At 39.0% G+C, this 24070-nt stretch overlaps 1 protein-coding gene across 2 annotated transcripts in view; it reads right to left on the minus strand.

Moving 5' to 3' along the window:
• DYNC2LI1 (dynein cytoplasmic 2 light intermediate chain 1) overlaps positions 1-24070 on the minus strand; it is a 43964-nt gene that overhangs the window by 2195 nt on the left and 17699 nt on the right. Inside the window, exons 4-13 of one of the 2 annotated variants that reach the window (XM_040453896.1) lie at positions 23940-24009; positions 22086-22174; positions 16054-16240; positions 15055-15123; positions 14374-14451; positions 9417-9493; positions 8737-8807; positions 5469-5566; positions 5025-5117; positions 1191-1299 (exon numbers count right to left, since the gene is read on the minus strand). In XM_040453896.1, the coding sequence (XP_040309830.1) occupies positions 1237-1299; positions 5025-5117; positions 5469-5566; positions 8737-8807; positions 9417-9493; positions 14374-14451; positions 15055-15123; positions 16054-16240; positions 22086-22174; positions 23940-24009 (895 nt within the window). In that variant the 3' untranslated portion in view covers positions 1191-1236. Of the gene's footprint in view, positions 1-991; positions 1300-5024; positions 5118-5468; positions 5567-8736; positions 8808-9416; positions 9494-14373; positions 14452-15054; positions 15124-16053; positions 16241-22085; positions 22175-23939; positions 24010-24070 lie in introns of those variants that run through there. The other variant, XM_040453895.1, reaches the window with a different exon arrangement.

Here is a 24070-nt window from a genome sequence, read left to right on the forward strand (position 1 = left end):
GAGCAAACATATTTTATAATGGAAGGGGAAGAACACAGACTCAGTGACTTTCCTGGTTAATGACAGTAATTTTGCTTACTCCAAATTGAACTTGGCTAGCAGACACACAAATTCATAGGCTCGAGAAAGCTTCGTAAAGGCTCTTTCACCTTGGAAATGATCTCAGTTATTACCAGTTCATGAAGCTTTGGCCTGCTTACTAATAACATATCTCCTTAAATTTACTTCAAAAAGTTCTTCAAAAAGTTATATTCATAATAACTATGTCAGAATCATTGGAGGTGCTGATTAAAAATGCAGATTACTGTACCCCATTCCAGACCCACTGATTCAGGAACTCTGGGTGTGGGGAGTCAGGAATGTGCATTTTATTTATTAAGTTCATTTATTTATTTTGAGAGAGTGAGCAGGGGGAGGGGCAGAGAGAGAATCCCAAGCAGGGTTCACACTGTCAGCGCAGAGCCCGATATGGGGCTCAATCTCACAGGATCATGACCTGAGCCGAGATCAAGAGCCAAACACTCAACAGACTGAGCCACCCAGGAGCTCCAGGAATGTGCATTTTAAATAGGTACTTCAGAGGGTTCTGGGTGGCTCAGTCAGTTGAGACTTTTGATTTGGGATTGGGTCGTGATCCCAGGATTCTGGGATTGAGACCCACGTCAGGCTCCATGTGGAGCTTGCTTGGGGTTCTCTCTTTCTCTGTCTGCTGCCCCCCCACTTTGTGGTCTCTCTCTCTCTCTCTCCCCCCTAATAGTTTACTTCAGGTGCTTCTTGTGCCTGTGTTTCAGAATTAAATGATAGCACCTGTGACCCTGATTCTGGTTTCCTATCAGACATACCTGAGAACATACTTCAAGAAGGAATGTGTCTAATATAAATGCTTAAACTCACACTCGTAACTGAGTGTGAGGCTCTCGCTTTCACAGTCCTCAAACCATATAAACAGAAACCTATAAATGCTGAACTGAGTACATACTAGATAAACACATTAGAGGCAGGCAGAAGATTCTTTTTATTAAAAAAAAAAAATACTGCATGTAATTACACAACTTTTCCCCCTTTTTATAGACTTAAAAGTATCCAGGGAGTTGCACTAATACAAGAAATTCCACTTTTCCTTTAACAAATTAGACAACTTAACTTTCTTCACTTATTACCATAATAGCTAATTAATAAAATAAACTTACTTGTATTTGGGAAAGAATAAATAAATACACTATAGTTGAATTATGTTCAAGAATCAAGCTCAATTTGTTTCCAAGACTTGGAGGAACTTCTTTTGTATTGTTCCAGTTCCTAAAACAAAAATATGTATTACTTAAAGAGAAAAACTTTAAAAATTAAACTAGGCGCCTTAATGCTGCCTTAGCATCTTTTAGATATAACAGTATATCCTTTGTGGTATTATCATTTTCAAAATTTCTGGACAATTCTGTAAATTCTTACAATTAGGATTTTCTAGAAATGTAGTCTTCAGTGTTTGTAGCCTAAGCAACACTTTAGAGATCCACTTCTTAAAGACGAAATTACATACTATATATACATACAAATTGTCTTTCAACTATTAAATGCATTTGTCATACTTTAAGTATTTAAAAGTGATCTTATTTTTTGTTTCCTATTTGTCAAAACTGTTGAAGTCAGCAAAATATCTGTATTTAAAATGTATATATCCTTTGACCCAGTGCTTGTACCTTTCAAAATGTGTCTCACAGAATAATAGAGAAGAGTGCAAGAACATAAACAGAAGGATATTCACTGCACTGTGTATACTGGCGCACACATGAAGGCAACTTTCCCAGTAAGGGAAGACCTCAGTGCTCATTCGCACATGGCTTCATGGGCATCCGGCAAAAGTAACAGCAGTCCTATGTGTCACACGAAGAAAGCAGATCGGTGGAGAGAGGATAGGATACTTCCACTTTCTATGTTATATACTTCTATGTCTTTTGAGGGTTTTTTTCCCCACCAACAAGTATATGTTACTTTGACAATTCATAAAATCCAGTATGGGTGGATACCCTGCATGAGATGATTGATATGCAAAGGGATCATCCCTAAGGGGATTGCCTCCTGGCCTCTTACTTGTTGTTCCTTGTCTCAATAACTGTACAAAGATTATTTCAGATGAGCGAAAAGTGGTTACTCTGCAAGATAAGGCAACCACTGCCCTTTGGCTAACATAATTGAAGTTCACAGTTCCTATGAAAAGAAAATTCCATTCTCATTTTCAGAAAAACTGCAGATTGTCTTTCATACCTATACTCAAGTTGTTTCAATTTAAATGTTAAAACTTTTAAAACTGAACACTTAGTGTTTAGATCACAACTCCAAAGTAGTCTTTACAGCTTGGTTTTGTGTTTTTTTTTTTAAAGGAAATTAATTCAGTTCTTCAGTTATCAAAGAGTTCAAAGATGTTTAACTCCCAAGGAATAAACAGTAATCAGTTATCTTGTTTTTAACTGCAAGCACTGAATTATTTTCACCAATGGTAAGGGTGAGGACATTGTTTAAAATTCTTTGCTAGAGATACCTCCCTTCTGCAGACAGCAAACTGAGAGAAGAATTGGGCTGGTCACACAGGTCATGTCAGGGAAAAGAAGGAATGACTGGTGTGACACACAACTCACCATATCCACAAGACCTTCAGTACTGCTGTCATAGGAATTCAAAATAATATGATGATGCTTTAAAGGGAAGAACAAGATTTTCCTTACACTGCAATTCTTCACGGCTACTTTAGGAAGCCATTTTAAAAGTGAACACAAAACTAAGGTTTTCAATTTGTCTCAAGAACCTCTAAAGTTTTAAGGGCGCCTGGGTGGCTCAGTTGGTTGAGCATCCAACTTTAGCTCAGGTTATGATCTCACAGTTATTGGGTTTGAGTCCCATGTTCAGGGTCTGTGCTGACAGCTTAGAGCCTGGAGCCTGCTTCAGATTCTGTGTCTCTCTCTCTGACCCTCCCCTGCTCATGCTCTGTCTCTGTCTCAGAAATAAACAAAAAAATAAAAAAGATGTGGTATATACACAACATTACTCAGCCAAAGACAGAATGAAATCTTGCCATTTGCAACAACATGGATGGAGCTAGAGAGTGTAATGCTAAGTGAAACAAGTCAGAGAAAGATAAATACCATATGATTTCACTCACATGTGGAATTTAAGAAATGAACAAAGGAAAAAAAACTGGGGCTGTAGTTAAGCGTCAGACTCTTGATTTCAGCTCAGGTCATGAGCTCACGGTGAGACTAAACCCTGAATGGGGCATTCTAGTGACAGTGCAGAATCTGCTTTAGATTCTTTCTCTCCCTCTCTCTCTGTCCCTCCCCCCACTCACACTTACTCTCTCAGGATAAGCTTAAAAAGAGCAAGAAAACAACGTGAAGAAAGAGCTGAGGACAACTGGCTAGATTTTCACCTAACACAGACGAATTCTTTCATAGGCTGTGTTAATAGTGAAGAATGCTAGGTATTGTGGGGTTGCTTTCCAGCTCCACTCCAAATTCCTTCGGTTTTAGGTCAGGGAAGATGGATCTGAATGTGAAAAGTCATGATGCTGAGAAACATCCCAGCCCTTTTATAATACCTGTGCATATAAATGTAATAAAAGAGATCAAGCTATGTGACATAAACATAACAACAGCAGTTAAGTCATTGACTCCTAGATACTAATTCACGATGACTTCCAACTAATCTTTAGTCAATTGCACACATAATAAAGGTTACATGAGGCCATCTGTTTCTACATCATGCCTCTCACTTTGCTACAGCAATGAAACCCTCTATTCATGACACAGTTTTCAAAAGTCTTGTGGACTATGTTTAAATAAAATGCTTTGCTTTCTTATTCTAGGGCCCCTGAAGGTGAAAGGCTAGTGCTGAGAAAATCACTCTGGTCACTGCTCCAGTGGATGGTTGTGTTCAGGTTACACAGCAGTGTGACTGTCCCGAGTGACACAGCACTACAAATCCCACCTGAGAGGTTGTTAGGGCATCCCTTTTATAGTGCCTACTTGTGTAAGGTTGGATTCTGCACAGTGTCCCACTTTATCAAACTAGAAGGAAATCTAAGAAAATCTAAGTATTGGGTCATGATGAATTTACCAGCTTCTGCATTCTTACATGACGTGTGTATCACAAATGGTACTAGCTAGGCATATATGGAACTCCATCTCTCATTTTTTAATGTTTGAGAGAGAACGAGCAGGGGAGGGGCAGAGAGAGAGGGAGACACAGAATCTGAAGCAGGCTCCAGGCTCTGAGCTGTCAGCACAGAGCCGAACGTGGGGCTCGAACTCACAAACCAGGAGATCATGACCTGAGCCAAAGTCAGATGCTTAACCAACTGAGCCACCCAGGTGCCCCATTCAGTGTCCATTTTTAATCACTTTCCTGGGAGATCCTATGTTTATGTGGTTTCAGACTGGATAGTTCTGAGTTTTTCTGGTACAAGAAAAGTTTTAAGTATGTAATGTTTTAACAAAAAACAAAACCTTTTAAACAATCCCACAAACAAAAGCATATTATGAAACTGTCTCCCCAACAGCAAGGTAAGAATCACTACCCCTCTTCAACATAAAATAAACGGGAGAATCCAAAAACAGTATGTGAACATTGCATCATGTCTGGAATGGCAGGTGGCTTAAATTCCTTCTTTGTGCACATCAGAATTTTATTGTTTTATAGAGTGAAGATGTGCTATTTCAATTTTATTTTATTTTTTTAATGTTTATTTTTGGAGAGAGAGTGTGAGCAGGGTTGGGGCAAGAGAGAGAGAGACATTTCAAAGCAGGCTCCAGGCTCTGAGATGTCAGTACAGAGCCCAATGTGAGGCTCGAACTCATGAACTGTGAGATCATGATTTGAGCCAAAGTCAGACGCTTAACCAACTGAGCCACCCAGGCACCCCTCAATAATTTTAAAAGTAAAAAACAAACATTAAATGAGAAAAATTTATGTAATTCCAGATGTATTTTGTGATAAAACTCAAGATGCAATAAAATAAGTGTTTAGGATAATACCTGATCCTTCTGCATTCTCATTTCGTCAACTTCTCTTTCAGCATACTGAGGGTCTCTTGCGGGGTCCTTGGTATCTTTTAGTGTGTTGATACTCTGAAATTACAATCCGAGTCATTTCATGCCCAGATCCCCAGTGACTACTGCCTGCCTCAGCCAGCCATTGGGGCCCATTCAAATTCTACCAGGAGGCCCTCTCCCGCCCTCTACTTTTAGCCACTATCTCTCCCTCTCAGGAAGCCTGCAAGCTGCATTTGAAAGTGGAGTGGGAGCTATGTCTTGCCCACCTTTTAAGTCCCAGTGCCTTGTGTACAATAGACTTTTGGCACATGCTTGATTTTTGAGCATGTGACTAGAAAGCAAAGTAATCATAATAAACTCAGGAACACTTCCCAATAACTGAGTAGTGCAAAAAAGTCTTGCTTTAAAAGAACTAGAAATCTATACCTTTGGTGGAAAGACCCTTTCATACACTTTTTTCCACAATTCCATTGGTGAATGGGCATGAAGCTTTCCAATGTCATTATCAGGAACAGGAGGAGATCCTAGAATTGGAAGTTGTACTCCAAATGACTGCACTGATTAAAACTTGACAAACTATCAAAACAGATGACACTTAGAAAAGCATAAATCCTAGATCAGTCATTTCCCTTCTCCCTAACATAGCCGCTATTAAAATTTACCCCAACACAGTATAGCAAGACCACTTGCCCCAGATTCTAGCACCAGAGGAAGAGGAGACAAGAGTAATGAGTCAACTGTGATTCTCTTTCCCCACACGTACACTGGTGTCCAGCAAAAATACCGAGTTTGGTATTCTCATGTGTTTGTGAATTTGTATGTAAACAGACTGTCTTACATGCTACTCATTAGAATGCAAATTGGGACAACTAATTCGGGGAAGTAATTTGGCACTACTACCTCCTATGTAAATACAGAAAAAAGTTGTATGTTATTACCCAGAAACCCGTTTTTGGTGTTTAACCCAGAAACACCTGCACACACGTATTAACCGTTTCACACTGCATCATCGTTAGTGTTAGTGAAAAATTGGCCACAACCAAACTGTCCATCAGTAAAGGCATAGTAAACTAAATTATGCGCAGCCATGCTCTGTAACTGTGTCCAGCAGTCAAAATACCAAACAGACCTAGCTGTGGCACTATTGTGGAAAAACCACTAACACACATTGAGTAGAAAAGGAAACTTTAAAAATAATAGCTAGAGAATGATATAATTATGTTCAAACAAATAGTTTTTTCTACAACATTCACACATATAGAAAGTGGTCTGGAAGTACACATATCAAACTTGATTCTTATGTACTGTTTTAACATTTTATAATGAGCATGCCTTTATGTATTGATTATATAATTCAATTTGAAAAATTGCTGCCACTTCTTGGCAGTTGTCTATAATCTTGAGATTTCTAATTCTTTCTCTTCTACCATCTACATTGTTGATCTTTCAGTACCTCTTTACCACTTTGGTGGGAAAGACACTAATGCGATCCACCAATCTAATTCAGCTTTCCTAAGTTTCTGTTTGTCCTCATTTGTGTGTGTGTGTGTGTGTGTGTGTGTGTGTAGTAAGTTCTGTACAATTTTATCACCTTTGTAGGTAAACATCCAGTACCTCAGTTAAGATACTTACTGTATAGTGCCATTGTTTCAGGATCCTATGTGTTGGCCTTTTATAAACACACAACTCTCTTCCCAATCTCTTCTACCTCCTCACCTACAGTTCTGTCCCTAACCTCTGATCACCATTAATCTTTCCTCCATTTCTAACATTTTTTTCATTACAAAAAATTTAAATAAATAGAATCCTATTGTGTAGAACCTTTCCTGATTGGCTTTTTTCCCATTCAGTATACACTTGGATTAATCCAAATTACTGTGTGTATCAACAGTTTGTTCCTCCTTTTTGCTGAGTAGTGTTTTATTGTATGGATATACCATACCATAGTACATAGTTTTAAACAACATCTCTGGTTGTTTCTAGTTTTGTGCTATTACAAATGAAGCCACCGTGAATATCTGTGTACAGATTTTAATATGAACATAAGTTTTAATTTCTCTTAAATGCCCAATAATGCAATTTCTAGGTCATATGGTAGGTGCATGTTTAGTTTTATAAGAAACTGTCAAACTGTTTTCAAGAGTGAAAACTACCATCTGACATTCCCACCAGCAATGTGAGTATCCAGTTTCTCTGTATCCTTGCCAGCATTTGGCATTGTCACTATTTTTTGTGAGCTATTCTGATTAGCAAATTGTGGTTTCAATTTGATTTCCCTAATGATTAAAGATATTAAACATCTTTTCATATGCTTGTTTGCCATTTCTATATCCTCTTTGGTGAGATGCCCGCTCATATCTTTTGCCTATTTTTTAGTTGGATTCTGTTTTTACCGTTAAGTTATATATTCTAGATACTAGTCCTTTGTCAAATATGCAGTTGAAAATATTTTCTCCCAGAATGTGGCATGTCTTTTTATTCTTTTCAAGTGGGATTTTAAGAGCAAAAATTTTTAATTTTGATGAGGTCTAAGCTCCATGATTTATTTTACATCCAAGTTAGCATGTAGTGCAATAAAATGATTTCAGTAGAATCCAGTGATTCATCCCCTACATATAACACCTAAGTGCTCATCCCAACAAATGTCCTTCTTAATGCCCTTTGCCCATTTTGGGGGGGGGGGGGGGGCCCCACAAACCCCTCCAGCAACCCTGTTTGGTCTCTATATTTGAGAATCTCTTCTGTTTTGCACCCTCCCTGTTTTTTAAATTCAGTCATTCTCGTTCCTTGTCCGACCTCCAGCTATTTACAGGGGCATTACCTGGCAGTACATACCCTGATTCTCACTGCGAATGAAATTAAGTCTTTGTGATCACTCATTAACCACCTCTATTCTTTTCATTCCAATTCAATCTATAATCTCATTACAAAGATCTACATTTGAAGTCCAGTCAACTTTAGTAAGAGTAATAGGTGATGGGAAATAAAAAAGAAAACTATCTACTAGAGTGTTAAAACCAAACTTCTAGCTACAGAGTAGAAGTTTGCTAGGGCCCAAACCTCCACAATGAAAATAGCTTCTGTGGGAAGATAAGGAGCTTGATTATATAAACTCTTAACAATTCTTTTCGCAAAAAACAAAACAAAACAAAAGAAAAAAACCAAAAAAAATTCTTTTCACTTCATGAGCCTAACATACCCATACGTTTAGGAAATATATCCCATTATTTTTGAAGCAAGCTATTTTCATAATGAAGAATTAAAGCATACATAATTAGTACAACTGTTCTTTTTTGGTTTATTCCAACACTGGAATCTCATATTTTTCATCACTGCCCATAATCTGTAGCTTTGAATTTCCTGACCACTCTATGTTTCTGGTTTTCTTCTACACCCAACAAGCTAAAATTTAAAAGTACCTGGAAATCAGCGAGGGAAAGGGAATACATGCAAATTTTTTAGTGAACTAGAAATCCAAAACCAGTCTCTTATGTGCAACAATCCTTCCATCCCAAATATGTCAGTGTGATGCATGTTGCATCAATACCGTGTATACAAATAAACGCATAAGAAATAACAGCAATGATAATGAAATCAGAAATGGTGGTATGTTGGAGATGAAGTGAATGTAGGGTAGGATAAAAATCAATAAGCAATTAAAAAAAGATTGAACAATCTTAATAAGTTCACCAACCTATTTGACTTAAAGAATCCAATCCTGCTGTGATAAACAGTGGTTTATTTTGATCCACACATATTGATTTGCTACATGGATAAGAAGAAAAAAGAGTCTAATTTAGTTTAGCAATCGAATATCCTGCCACGCTCTACTGTAAATACAAGAGCCAGGTTTTATGTCTAGCTACTGGTGAGAGAGCACACTGCTCCTAAATGAATGAGTGAATATCAATTTAAATTATTTCAAATATTAAAGTCTGGCATTAATAAAGGCTTTATAGGGGGGAAGAAAGTGACAGACGCAAATTACCTTAAATGACAACCAAGAAAAGGAGCAAGTTTAAGAAAAATGTACATACTACAATTATCAATTCAATTTCTATAATCAATATAAGAAAATGATAATACAGGGAAAGCTACTAAGATTACAGAAATAAAGTAAAAGAAATCAGGGAAACAAGGGTAGTAGTATGATTATTTTATCCTAATCTTTACGCATTACATAACATTTTAGTTATAATATTTGAGAACTATTTAACATAGGAAATGAGAAATAATATGAAATTATTTCTCTAAGAAGAGCCACCTGGAGGCCCTTTCCTATCAAGAAACAAAGCCTGATATGAGCAATAATCAGAGGAGATTATTATTGGCAAAAAATAATAAAAAGATATAAAAAATCTATTTTAACAGTACCTTCTGTCAATGCCAAATGCTAACTGGTTGATAACTCCACGTATTTTTAGTAATAGAGCTTCTGATTTACTGGTAAACTAAAAAAAAACAGGAGAACAAATTATATGCTCTGCTTTCAGATCACAGAAACAGGTAAAATATGGCTTTGAACACGTGCAAATTGCAGACAGAATTACTATTTATTTGCCCAACACACACGTTTGAGTAGACAAAAAACCTGAATAAAGGAAAATAAAGAAGTCTCAATAAATTTTAACTCACTCTTCACATTTTATGAGTGCATGATAACGGAAGGGACTGGTGTTTATGCACTGGTCATTTCGGCTACTCCCACATATGGCTCATAACTATTGCCCAAATGCAATCTGGTTGGTAGAAAATGGAAGGTTTACATCATAACTTTTCCATCCAAGGGCATAGTACTGTCTTCCAAAAGGCCAACATGGAGGCTACAGACTAATTCAACAATACTGATAGTCATTAAAATGATCATTTAACTTTTCAGAATTGCCTTTGAGCCTGCAAAACAAGTTCCTGAAGATGCTCAGTGGTGGTATATAACTAGAGTGACCATAACCAGAAGACTTCAGAGAATGAAAGGGGGTGGGTACTATTAATAATTAAGTTGAGGGGCGCCTGGGTGGCTTGGTCGGTTAAGCGTCCGACTTCGGCTCAGGTCATGATCTCACGGTCCGTGAGTTCAAGCCCCGCGTCGGGCTCTGTGCTGACAGCTCAGAGCCTGGAGCCTGTTTCAGATTCTGTGTCTCCCTCTCTCTCTGCCCCTCCCCTGTTCATGCTCTGTCTCTGTCTCAAAAATAAATAAACGTTAAAAAAAAACAGTAATAATTAAGTTGAGACATCAGGTGAAAATCAGGATATGTGGTTGGTTACCCTACAAATCTTTTAAGACTAGATTTGTTTTTTGGAAATACCAAAAGTTACTGAGCCAAATAAGAATAGTTAACATGTATGAAAGTGGGGAAAAACAACCATGAACCAAAATGACATGGAATTTTATAAGGCAAAGAAATCAGTTTTCAGGATAAGATTCATTCTGGATTAAGAACAGACTCTCTCCGGGCACCTGAGTGGCTCAGTCGATTAAGTGTCCGACTTGAGCTCAGGTCATGATCTCACAGTTCGTGGGTTCAAGCCCCGCGTTAGGCTCTGTGCTGACAGCTGGGAGCCGGGAGCCTGCTTCAGATTCTGTCTCCCTCTCTCTCTGCCCCTCCCCCACTCATGCGCGCTCTCTCTCGCACGCGCGCGCTCTCTCTCAAAAATAAAAATAACAAAATAATAAAAAAAAAGAACAGACTCTCAGGCAAATTATTCATGTGAATATATAAAATTTAATACATTGACTTTTCAAAATTGAAATAATTTTAATACTTCCTTTGAAAGAAGGTTTAAAAGTATAAAAACTGAATTTTTATTTATTTATTTAAAAAAAATTTTTTTTTCAACGTTTATTTATTTTTGGGACAGAGAGAGACAGAGCATGAACGGGGGGAGGGGCAGAGAGAGAGGGAGACACAGAATCGGAAACAGGCTCCAGGCTCTGAGCCATCAGCCCAGAGCCCGATGCGGGGCTCGAACTCACCGACCGCGAGATCGTGACCTGGCTGAAGTCGGACGCTTAACCGACTGCGCCACCCAGGCGCCCCTAACTGAATTTTTAAAACACAACTTCATGATGATCATGATGATGATGATGAATATGTGTGGACGTTGTGTGTCATCACAAACGTATTTCATAGAACTAACTGTAGGGCTGGGAGGACAGGAGAAGTTTTCTGACTCAACTTCCCTATCTACTGCATCAATTGCCTTGAAACATCCTCCTCAAATAGCTGTAGAGCCTCTGCTTGTATCAACTCAATGGGAACTCATCACCTCCCAAAGCGGTTCATTCCATTTTCAGATAATGGTAGGATTAGAGAGTTCTTTCTTATTTTGATCTAAACTCTATTGATTCCTTGTTCTTGACTCTAAGAGAGCAAAGAAAGAATATACCTGTGCCCTCTTCCATGGGACAGTCCTTTGAATGTTTAAAAAGCATTATCACATTCTAGATGATTTGATACTCCTCCTCATATATCACATTTTTAAATCTCCAACCATCCTGGCAGCTCTCCACTGAATCTGGTCCTACCTCTCAATGTTTTTCTATTTTTATTTTTAATAACTTTATTAGATTGCTCATAATAGTGAATCCATTTTCTTGACTGAATTTTAAAGGTTCTGGCAATCTTGTAAAGCAACCCCAAACTGTCCTCCTTGAAGTGAAACTGAAAGACGGGGCTTTGAAACTTTGGCTACTGTCTTCTTGGTCTGGGAGGCTAGACAAGCTGTATGGTTCTCTTGATGGTCTAGAAGTGCTCCTCTAACCCAACCTCTCATCCCTCAGGCTTACTGAAAGCTGAGATGAAGCCTTTCTCAAATCCGTTCCCTAGAAAACCCTGATGATTTTGGGCCATCTAGGCCTGCTGGGTCCTGCCTGTCTGACTTCATCTAAATTTGTACCCTTAAGACCAGACTGGGCCCTGACGTGATCATCAAGTGTGATCTGCTCTTAAAGAAAGAGATTTCCCTCAGCTAACTAACCAGATCTGTGGGGCTTTATCTTGTGGTAAAAATAAGAAACTACAAGATCCATCGTCTTTGCTTCTGTATCTTGGAGGAATCATTCATTTTTAAACTCCCGTATCTTTTTGAAATAGTAAAAATAAGTATTTCTAGGGCGCCTGGCTGGCTCAGTTAGTACAGCATGCGACTCTTGATCTTGGGGTTGTGAGTTTGAGCCCCACATGGGTGTAGAGATTACTTTAAAAAAATTAGGTGGGGTGGGGGGGCAGGGCTAGGTGCCTCAGCTGATTAAGCGTCTGACTCTTGGTTTTGGCTTGGGTCATGATCTCATAGTTTCGTGAGTTTGAGCTTTATGTTGGGCTCTGCCCCAGCAGCACAGAGCCTGCTTGGGATTCTCTCTCTCCCTGTCTGCCCCTCCCCCGCTTGTGCTGTCTGTCTCTCTCTAATAAATAAAAACTTAAAAAAAAATTAGGGGTGCCTGGATGGCTCAGTTGATTAAGTGTCTCTTGATTTCAGCTCAAGTCATAGTCTCACGGTTTGTGGGATCAAGACCCACATCGGGCTCAGCGCTGACCGCATGGAGCCTGTTTGAGATTCTCTCTCCCTCTCTGCCCCTCCCACACTCACGCACGCACACTCTCTCAAAATAAACACATAAACTTTTTAAAAAAACTCTAAAAAAGAATATTTCCAAAGTACTCTGTCAATTTAAATTAAATTTTTTTTCAACGTTTATTTATTTTTGGGACAGAGAGAGACAGAGCATGAACGGGCGAGGGGCAGAGAGAGAGGGAGACACAGAATCGGAAACAGGCTCCAGGCTCTGAGCCATCAGCCCAGAGCCCGACGCGGGGCTCGAACTCACAGACCGCGAGATCGTGACCTGGCTGAAGTCGGACGCTTAACCGACTGCGCCACCCAGGCGCCCCTGTCAATTTAATATGTAAGCAGATACAGTATAAACATAAAAGGTACTGAGTTTTAAGAAAATACACAATGCAATTTATTTGGAGTATTCTGAAAAGTATAAAATGTTACCTTTAGTCATAATATACTACCCATGAAGGCTAGGGGCTAGCCCATGTTGTCTCCTGCTTCCCCTGAGCACTTTCATTTAGGGGGAAAAAGAAACCATTCAAATGGGAAGATACTATTTCTTTTAAATAAAAGTGCTTTTATATCTTATTGCATTAAAGGATATCCTTTATCCTTTGGTCCTGCTGTGGAACGTAATGATAACACTTATAATAAGCAACATTTATTAAGGAACACTTTGTTTCAGGCACTGTGGTGAGCCTGTCACGTTACTTTCTTTTATCCTCACAACAACCCTATGAAGAAGGGGCACTATTTTTGTCTGTTTTACCCTGTTGGAGACTGAGGCTTAAGTGAGATTATGTGACCAGTCTGAGATCACACATCTAGAAAGTGGTTGTCCTCAGATTCAAACCCAGGCAGCAAGACTCCCGAGTTCATGTTTTTAACTTCTACAACAAAGAACGGTGCTTTTTTTTTTTTTTAAGTTTAAAAAAGAATATTTTGTTAAGGTTTTTTATCCCCCTTTACTCTTAAGAAAATACAGATTCTTGGGGTGCCTGGGTGGCTCAGTCAGTTAAGCGTCCAACTTTGGCTCAGGTCATGATCTCGTGGTCCCTGAGTTTGAGCCCCACATCAGGCTCTGTGATGACAGCTCAGAGCCTAGAACCTGTTTCAGATTCTGTGTCTCCCTCTCTCTCTGACCCTCCCCCATTCATGCTCTGTTTCTCTCTGTCTCAAAAATAAACAAACATTAAAAAAAAAAAAAAAAAAAGAAAATACAGATTTTCATTCTTAAGGGGAAACTAAAAGTGAATAAGTTAATAGCCGGTTTATCTCTTTAAGATGGACTGGGGGGGCGCCTGGGTAGCTCAGTCAGTTGAGCAGCCGACTTCGGCTCAGGTCATGATCTTGCGGTCCGTGAGTTCGAGCCCCGCGTCAGGCTCTGTGCTGACAGCTCAGAGCCTGGAGCCTGTTTCAGATTCTGTGTCTCCCTCTCCCTGACCCTCCCCTGTTCATGCTCTGTCTCTCCCTGTCTCAAAAATAAATAAAAAAAAAAAGTTAAAAGTAAAAAAAAAAAAATTATAAAAAAAGATGGACTGGGGCTTATGGGCATAAGCAGCTGCTCCAAAGACATGGAAGGCCATCTAGCAAAGGGTGTTCTAGAAATACATTATCAAACACTGTAACAAGAGGGTTTGGGGGCAATGGGAAAGGAAAGGAGGGGATTATGTGCATTAGTAAAAGCATTAGTATTTATAACTGTGCATCAAGTTGCTAACTTTTCTAAATTTGGTGCTGTCTACTCAAGCCAAAGGGTAGGAAAGGTACAAACCATTAATGATGCTCCATAATAATGTGCAACAAATCGAAGTGTCTTGCATATAACCTTTCTCTTCTCAGAGTCAAAATCCTGAAGAAATACATTATTAAAAAGAAAAAAGTTGAGAGAATTAAATATCTGTAGCAGGAAGGTACAAATTATTAAGTGTGGAAATAGATGATTTTTTTTTTTTTGGAACGTACTGTGAGGAGTAGGATTCCATTACCTTGATATTTGTTTCTATAGAGAGTTGAACAATAGCTGCGGCCTTCCAGAACTATAGCTGTCAGATCTTTCCTTGTTTAAACATGTAGCTCAACAGAATTGAGATATGAGCACACATTTTATAGTGTGGAATACCCTGGGGATTCTCTGACAAGCAAAGATAAGAAGAAACCAATTTTCTGCTTTCTTCAATTTAAAAGTTGGGGAGGAAGTCCTTTCCCTCAGTGACTGGGTGAAAGATTCAGTTTCTTGAGCTACCTTATCCCCATTCTGCTTCATCCCCAGTCCACTGTATTTTTATTGTTCTTTACATATTTTCACTTTCCCAACTATATCCTCTTTTCCAGATCTTTAAGATGTGTGACTCCTTGACCTCTCCCTTCCAGAGTCATTGTTCTCATTTCACTATTATTTTTGCTCCTGTCCCAAGCATAAACAACCACCTTAACTAGAAGTGGAAAAGCTTACCTGAAAAATATCATATTTACTTCCAATTATGACCAGAGGTATCAGAAATGGGTCGACTAATTCACGATCCTGTTAACAAACATATTTCACTGATTTATTGTAATTAACTGTTTAATACTATGTATTCAGCAAATTCTATTTACTTCCAAAAATACACCTTTTCAGTCTCTTCGTAGATGTTGACTTTGTTTGCTTGACATGTTCTAATATTTAACTTCCACTAAGTTCTATTTCTCAAGTGTAAAACTAGAAATGGCAGTTCCCTAAGTTACCATCATGTTCTGTCCTATTCTCTTAAATAACATGCCGTCTTCCCGTTTTTGTTCCTTACTACTTGGTATTATCTGTTGTTGCTATAGCATTTACACTGCATAGATGTGAGCCATAAGCTGTTACTTTTGTCCTGATATTCGTGATGTGAAACACACTCACATAAACCCTGGACAATGCCAAATACTGCTGTGGGTTTTCCAGAAGATCATATTCATGACTGTATTTAAAGGACCTGTGTTACCATCATTGCAACTTTGTAATTTTATTAGTTGTCAGAGGATCAAAGGACACGGAATGTGGGACAGATACCAAATGAATGTAAAACAGAGGGTGGCGAGAAAGGCTGTTAAAACTCTACTCCTTGCTTAAATGTGTAGCTTCATCTAGTTTTGCCAGGTGAGTTTTTGTACAGTCTGTTTTTTTATCTTTGTTTTATAGAGATTATAAATATCAATATCAAACTACTACTTCACCCTATTTCTTTTGATTGGTATAATATGCCATAACAGTGACAGTGGATGTCTACCAAGAAGACATAAGACATCTTTCTCCTGGTTTTGCTCTCACTGAGGTTTTATCAAATTGCTATAATTTTCCAGTGAACAAGTTCATCTACATCAAATGAATTTCCAATCACGCATAAAAATCTCAGCAAGTCGTTTGTGATGTTGTCTTTAGCTATGTATTGGGCTAAGGATTCCGGGAATAATCCCAACAGCAACTCACCGGATGGTTCTTCTGCATATTACTCCATATCCTCTGTCTCATCTCAGAGGCTGCTTTGGGATTGGTCTTCCCCAGTTTCATTATCATTTTATCTACATGGCTTTTCATGGCTTGCAACAGATTTTCCATGGTGGGCCAAAGGTCATTAGGTTTTGAAAGATCCAGAACAAGAACAATAGAAAATGTCCTAAAAAACAAAAACATCTCTTAAAGAAGACTCGCAATAATTACTGTTTTGAAACCCTATTATACTGAAATTTATTATTTAAGAACACTACAGCTTAAGGAAAAAATAAAACAGCAATTTTCTAAGAAAACACACACACACACACACCCTCCAAAGTCATAGCCTTATTTTTTCTTTAAATGTTTTTATTTTTGAGAGGAAGTGTGAGCGGGGGAGGGACAGAGAGAGGGGGACAGAGGATCTGAAGTGGGCTCTGCGCTGACGGCAGTGAGCCTGATGCGCGGCTCAGACTCATGAACATTAAGATCATGACCTGAGCTGAAATGGGACACTCAACTGATTGAGCCACCCAGGCACCTCCAAAGTTACAGCCTAATTTATTCCAGTGCTTTTCTCTAGTGGTATTTAAATGTCACAACCACCAGTGGCACTGAAGGTTTCATTTGTACTGATAATAATCCAGTTCAAAGAATCTGCAAGCAGTTGGGTTCAACAGTGTCATGTTTAGATCTGATTTCACTGTATGCGCCAGAGAAGGGAAGCAAAAATAGTAAGAGCAGCAGCAGCAACACACCATTAGGTGAAGAACAGATTTACTGATGGACTCAGCCAGCGGACTACATCATTTATGCCATCTTCACAACAACCCTTCCTAGAAGATGCTATGATGTCCATTTTATGGATTAGAAAGCTGAGACACAGGTTCATATGACTAGTAAATTGTAGAGCTGGAGATCCAAAGCCACACGTTTCTGCCATACTGTGGTGCCTCTCTGAAAGCACACCCTGACCACCACACACCACTGCCACTGCCACGTGAATGTGTACCTGTGTTCATGTGAGTCCAACGTAAATCTAAACTCAGCAACAACAAACCGGTTTAAAAATGGGCAAAGGACTCAAACAGACATTTCTCCAAAGAAGATGTACAGATGGCCATCAACATAAAAGATGCCCAACATCCCTAATCATTACAGAAGTGCAAATCAAAACCGCAATGAGATGCTACTGCATACCCATTAGGATAGCTATGGGAAACCAAACCCAAAACAAAACAGTAACAAGCGTCGGTAAGGATATAGAGAAATTGGAGGCACCCAGGTTGTTCAGTCGGTTAAGCCTTTGATTCGGATCTCATGGTTTGTGGGTTCGAGCCCCACATCAGACTCTGTACTGACAGTGCAGAGCCTGTATGGGGTTTCCTCCCTCCCTCTCTCTCTGCCCCTCCCATACTCATGGGTGTCTCTCAAAAAAAATAAGTATTTTTAGGGGCGCCTGGGTGGCTCAGTGGGTTGAGTGTCCGACTGCGGCTCAGGTCATGATCTCATGGTCTATGAGTTCAAGCCCCATGTCGGGCTCTGTGCTGACAGCTCAGAGCCTGGAGCCTGCTTTGGATTCTGTGTCTCCCTCTCTCTCTCTGCCCCTCCCCCCATTCATGCTCTGTCTCTCTCTGTCTCAAAAATAAATAAAACATTAAAAAAATTTAAAAAAATAAGTATTTTTAAAAAGGATATAGAGAAATTGAAACCCTTGTGCATTGCTGGTGGGAATGTAAAATGTAAAATTCCTACTGTGTTAAACAGTATGCTGGTTCCTCAAAAAATTAAACATAGAATTACCATATGATTCAGTAATTCCACTTCCAGGCGTATTTGAAATCAGGGACTCAAGCAGACATTTGTACACCAGTGCTCCTAGCAGCACTATTCACAACAGTCAAAAGGTGGAAACGACCCAAATATCCATCCGTGGATGAATGCATCAACATAATGTGTTATATACACACAAAAGAAGATCAGTGGAACATCCTTACAAAGGAAAGAAATTCTAACGCAGCCTACAACATGGGTGAACCTGGAAGACATTATGCAAAGTGAAATAAGCCAGGCTCAAAGGACAAGTATTACATGATTCCATTTACAGGAGGTACCTAGAGTGGCCAGATTCATAGAGACAGAAAGTATAAAGATGACTGCCAAGGGCTGGGGAAGGGGAAAGTAGAGAGTTATTAATTCATGGGGACAGAGTTTCAGTTCAGGAAGATGAAAAAGGTCTGGAGATGGATGGTGGTGATGGTTGCACATCAATGCGAATATACATAGTGTCAATACACTGCACACTTAAAAATGGCTAAAATGATAAATGTTATGATATTTTATCAAAATAAAAAATAGATCTAGGACTATTTCAGAAAGTGGTCATAATAAGCATGGAGAGCCATAACCATGGGCTACTGTATCCTCGATCAACAGGACAAACATCCTGCTAGTATGTGTAGCAAGGAATTATAATACATGTTAGTTATTTTATAATATTGTCAGTTATTTTGCTCAGTTTGAGCAAACCAGCTATTTTGTGTAATTGAAGCGAAACAGTACTTTACTATATAGGTGTCACTTCAGAAAATAGTCTTTTAGACAGTAATTATCAGGATTTTCTATAAAATTAGTGTGCCATTAAACTGTCCAGCCAATCATATCTACATCATTTCAATAAACTCATAATAGCTTTGCTTGACTATAACAAATAATATATATTTCTTAATAGTAAAGAAATCAATATTATTTCAGAGGTTTGGTATGGTTAAATGCTTTTAAAAAATGACTGGTTTCACTTTTTCTTATTGTGGTAAGATGTATATAACATAAAATTTATCATTTTTCCAAATGAAAAATAAAAAATTTAAGTGAAAACAAGACAAAATTCTCGACTTTTTTCCAAGATTAAAATTTGTTTCCGTTGCACTGGAAACACTTGTGTTACCTTTACCTTCATAGCAGATGACAGCTAACTTTTTTTTATATGAGTGTAGTTGACACAGGATGTCACATTAGTTTCAGGTGTACAACTTAGTAATTGACAAGTGTCTACATGATGCTGTGCTCACCACAAGTGTAGCTGCTATCTGTCCCATTACATCGCCATCGCAATATCATTCACTGTGTTTCTTACGCTGTGCCTTTTATTCCTGTGACTTACTCATTCCATAACTGGAAGCCAGTATCTCTCACCCTTTACCCGTTGTGCCCAGCCCCTACCCACTTCCCCTCTGGCAACCATAAGTCTGTTCTCTGTATTTACAGGTCTGATTCTGCTTTTGGTTTATTCTTTTTTTTTTTTTTTTAATTCCATTTATGAGTGGAATCTTATGGTATTTGTCTTTCTCTAATTTATTTCACTTAGCATACCCTCTCGGTCCGTCCATGTTGTCTCAAATGGCACAGTATCATCCTTAAAAAAAGTTTTTAAAAAAAACTCAACAGCTCTTTAAACAGGGAATGAAACCACAGGAAATGCTCCATTACAAATTATCTAAACTCTGTTCAGTGTATTTATAATTATTCTATGAACAATCATTTAAAAATTTTTTTTTCAACGTTTTTATTTTTATTTTTGGGACAGAGAGAGACAGAGCATGAACGGGGGAGGGGCAGAGAGAGAGGGAGACACAGAATCGGAAACAGGCTCCAGGCTCTGAGCCATCAGCCCAGAGCCCGACGCGGGGCTCGAACTCACGGACCGCGAGATCGTGACCTGGCTGAAGTCGGACACCCAACCGACTGCGCCACCCAGGCGCCCCGGAACAATCATTTTAAAGATAAACAGTATCTAATAGCATTTGGCAATATTATTTTTCTCAAGTTGCTAGGCTTTGTCCAACACAAGGAAGTTAATTATGTGTCAGATTGATTCCAGTCACAAAACACTCTTGAGATTTGCAACATTAGGAGTGAAATGTTCTTCATCAATTTCTTAACCACTCAGCAACCTACTTTGGACGCAGGCCTACTGCTCCCCTTCCCTCTGGTCATCAAAACCTTGACCTCCCCTCTCTCCTAAAGCAAGCTGTGGCTGCCCTGGGGTAGAACCAGGGGAATGAAGAAGACCCAAGAACTCACAAAGTGAGGCAGTAAAGAAGCTGTGCAGGGGCACCTGGATGGCTCAGTTGGTTGGGCCTCCGACTTTGGCTCAGGTCATGATCTCATGGTTTGTGAGTTCAAGCCCCTCGGCGGGCTCTGTGCTGACAGCTCAGAGCCTGGGGCCTGCTTTGGATTCTGTGTCTTCCTCTCTCTCTCTGCCCCTCCTCTGCTCATGCTCTCTCTCTCTCTCAAAAATAAATAAACACTAAAAAAATTTTTTTAAAATAAAAAACTAAAGAAGCTGTGCAAAAATGTGGCTTCCTGCAGAAACCAGAATTTCCACAAGGCCATCAGGTGCAAAGCCTCTTGGGCCAGAGGAAGTGAGTGACAAAGTCAGGGCCAGAACTGAAGTCAGCTCAGAACCCAGATAAGAGCAGCTCCCAGCCATTTTCACTCCTTTCTGCCCCTGGGCACACTGACTGGCAGCTCTGGTTCCTCAGCAACTCCCGTCCTTGCCTTCTCTCAACCACACCACCAGGAGCGGTCCTAACTCCCAGTGGCCTCAATTATTTTTCTCTGTTAAAGGAGGACAAACGAAAATCAATATAGCCATAAAATTCCATGTTTCTGAAAAAGTATGTCAGGGGCATATGGTGGTTACAAATGAAAAAGAAAGATCTAAACATATATATAAAACATCCCAAATCTGTACAAAGTATATTTATAATGTCATTTTTTAAAGTTTATTTATTTGAGAGAGACAGAAAGAGTGCACATGTGTGTGGAAGGAGCGGAGAGGCAGAGAGAGAGAGAGAGAGAGAGAGAGAGAGAGAGAGTCAGTCCTAAGCAGGCTCCACGCTCAGTGCAGGACCCGACATGGGGCTTAATCTCAGGGACTGTGAGATCATGACTTGAGCCAAAATCAAAAATCAGACGCCTAACTGACTGACCCACCCAGGCGCCCCCATACAATATATTTATAAATGCTGAAAACACTGAAAGAACTACCTCGGCATGTTAACAGTGGTTATTTCTCAGGTGATTAAGGGCGCTCTTACTTTCTTCAAACCTTTCAACGTTTTTCCAAGATTTCTACATGAACATATACGGTACTATTTTTATAATAAGTAAAAGACAGTAAATTAAATTTATTTAAAAGAAAAAATATCGCTGAAAAAATAAAGCCAACATTATCTGTACCCAACTAGCTATGGAAAAACAATTGCGTTAACCAGAAACAATTCCATACCCTAAAGATCTAAGTGGCTGAAATGTAACAAATAATAGTGCAGCCCTTTGTATTTGGTCCAGGCAGCAGCAATGGTTTGTGTTAAACTCTGACAAAAGTATGATCTTTCAGATGTAAAAATCTGTTTTCCTTGGCTGAGACACATTCCCAGGAACATTGTGAGAAATGTCACAATTTTCCACATCTGATTTGGCCAACATGTGGGAGTCATTGTCAGGAAACGCCACCAAAGAGTTTGAGGTTTTCCCCAAGTTTCTATTTCTTTTCGGTCAGCAAACAGACTTTCCCCCTCCGCAAACTCAGTGTTCCCTTGGGTGAAGCTTCAACAGTACTAATTAGCATTACATTCAAAGGTAGACTTACCATATCCAGCTGAAGAAAAAACTCAGGGTTGAATCAGCTTACACTTGGATGGGTATTCAAAAGAATTAAGCTTTTCAAATTCATGTTTGCCAAGTGAATTCATTGCTAAGTGTTATTTGACATACTTTGTTTTCAGGCTTGCAAAATATGTTACTGGGTGGAATGCCAGCTGTCAGCACAGGCCAGAACCCTGGTTCTTTTAAAATCTCTCTGAAAGCATTATACTTTAAGCGCATAGAAAGGAAGAGAGTATAGACCTTCAGCAACAGAAAACTGTCCCCCCAAATTCCGATTCCTGAAAGCCTACTCATATTCATCCTGTGGACACCACTGGGTACTTACTAACAACCGTTCCTGGATCTGGCTCACTTACCGTAAGGTGTCACTTGTGATGGGTATGCTGATTAAGTCCAATAAAGAGGTCCCTCCACCTAGTTCCCAAAAGTGAGCAATATCTTTTGGCTGAAACAAACAAACAAGCAAACAAACAAACAAAAACAGGCATTTTTCACATTAAATTTTTTAAATCTTCTTTGAGTGTTAAATACTTCTTACACCTCATTAACATCAGTCAGTAATAATTATGGATACAAAATACTGTAGTCCTCAATAAACTTTGGCAATCAAAACTTTCCCCTTTCTCTGTCCCATCCCTCAAAATGCACCAAAACATCTATTCCAAAAAACAAAGATGAAACATTAACATGGTAGGTGGGGACCAAGAAGAGACTGAACAACCGATTCCCTTTTTATAGGATTCTTTAAGTATTAGGGGAGTGAAACAGTGAGGCAGCCACGTGGCTTGGGAATACGACCATCTATTCCATGACAACCTTCTTGGACGACTAGCTAATTGCATCTCTGCTTCCATCCTGCTGCTGAGGAGCCTTCGGTAACACCACGATTGTGGGAGGAACTAACTGCTTCCACTTAGAACTCAGGGAACATGAAATCTGAGAAAGACATGGATCTTCCAGAATGAATATGGAAAAGCCCAACTTGCTAGCACAAAGTGTTAGAGAAAATAGGTGAAGAAAAATCACCTTTTTAATATATCTGTTGCCATGAACTTGGAAGAGATAGTCATTGAAGCAAGTTTTAGATGAATATATAGATTTTTGGCAAATTATCATCTCATACTCACTAAAATTGTTTTGCTGTTGATATTTGAATATTTGCTGTTGATATCTGAATTATTAGTGTTCGTGGGGGAGGCAGTTTTGCATTGGAAAATCCCCCTTGATTCACAATTTGACGAAGGGCAGTTCTTAGAGCTCTTCTCCACAGTGAAGCAGTGAAAGCAGTTTCAGCATTTCCAGTGAAAAGGGCAATCTCATTTATAGGTCATCACTCATGTCAAAATTCACGTGAGTCACAAACATAGAGTTCTCCCACATCTCAATATATTAATGTTTTTTCTTTTCTTTTTAACCTCACAGTTTTAGTAATGAACTTTCACTGACTTATCTAGAAAGCAGCAACAGGCAATGTTAACTCTTACACACTAATGATCAAACATTTGGACAAGATCGATCTGTAAAAATCTGCCTGTGTGACAGAAGTGGGGCCTTCTGTTATAGACGGTTCTTCCCTACACCTAACTCTATTTAAGAAAAGACCTTTTCATGGGAGAACTCCAAAAGAGGATTCTATTTTGAATGGTTTTATCCTTCTAACATACACCGTGCACTCTCCTTCCGTTCTGAATAATCTCCAACTTTCCTCTGAAGAGACACTCTAGTGAAAATACGACTGTAACAAATTAGGGCCTCAGTCTGAAGTAGTATTACTAACTTCAAGATATGTTTGTAAAAATGCTAAGAATTTGGACTTTGAGTAGTACGTTTTCATAAATATTCTACAAGTCAAACTCCTATTTTTCGCAGATTTTTTGGGAGACAGGATGTAACTCACAATATTATTCCCACTTGAAAGAAGAAAAGCCACATTAACACAATTAATATAAATATGTCCAAAAACTGCAAAATAAAGTTACAAAGGAATCTTATTCCACATTTTAAGACACAACAAATGAGACGGCTAAATTATTTTCCTATTCAGGTTGCCTTCATGTCTGCTGAGTTGAATCTGACTTAAAAGCACATAGCTATGAAGTGTACAACTGGATATGTTTATTGATTACAGATAAGATGAAAATATAAAACAAAGTCAGCATCATTACTTCTCCATCCCCAGGCACAGCAATATCACTTAAGAAGACACTCACTATATTATGCCCTTTTGTTCTTCTTCCATATGTATATTCCAAAGCTAAGGTTGGTTTTGGTGGCTCATCCCTGCACAATAAAGACAGATAGTATTACCATCATGGGTTTTCTTTTTTCTTTTCTTTTTTTT

This window comes from Herpailurus yagouaroundi, unplaced genomic scaffold, assembly GCF_014898765.1.
Source record: "Herpailurus yagouaroundi ecotype Mexico unplaced genomic scaffold, PumYag 210, whole genome shotgun sequence".
Lineage (NCBI taxonomy): Eukaryota > Metazoa > Chordata > Mammalia > Carnivora > Felidae > Herpailurus > Herpailurus yagouaroundi.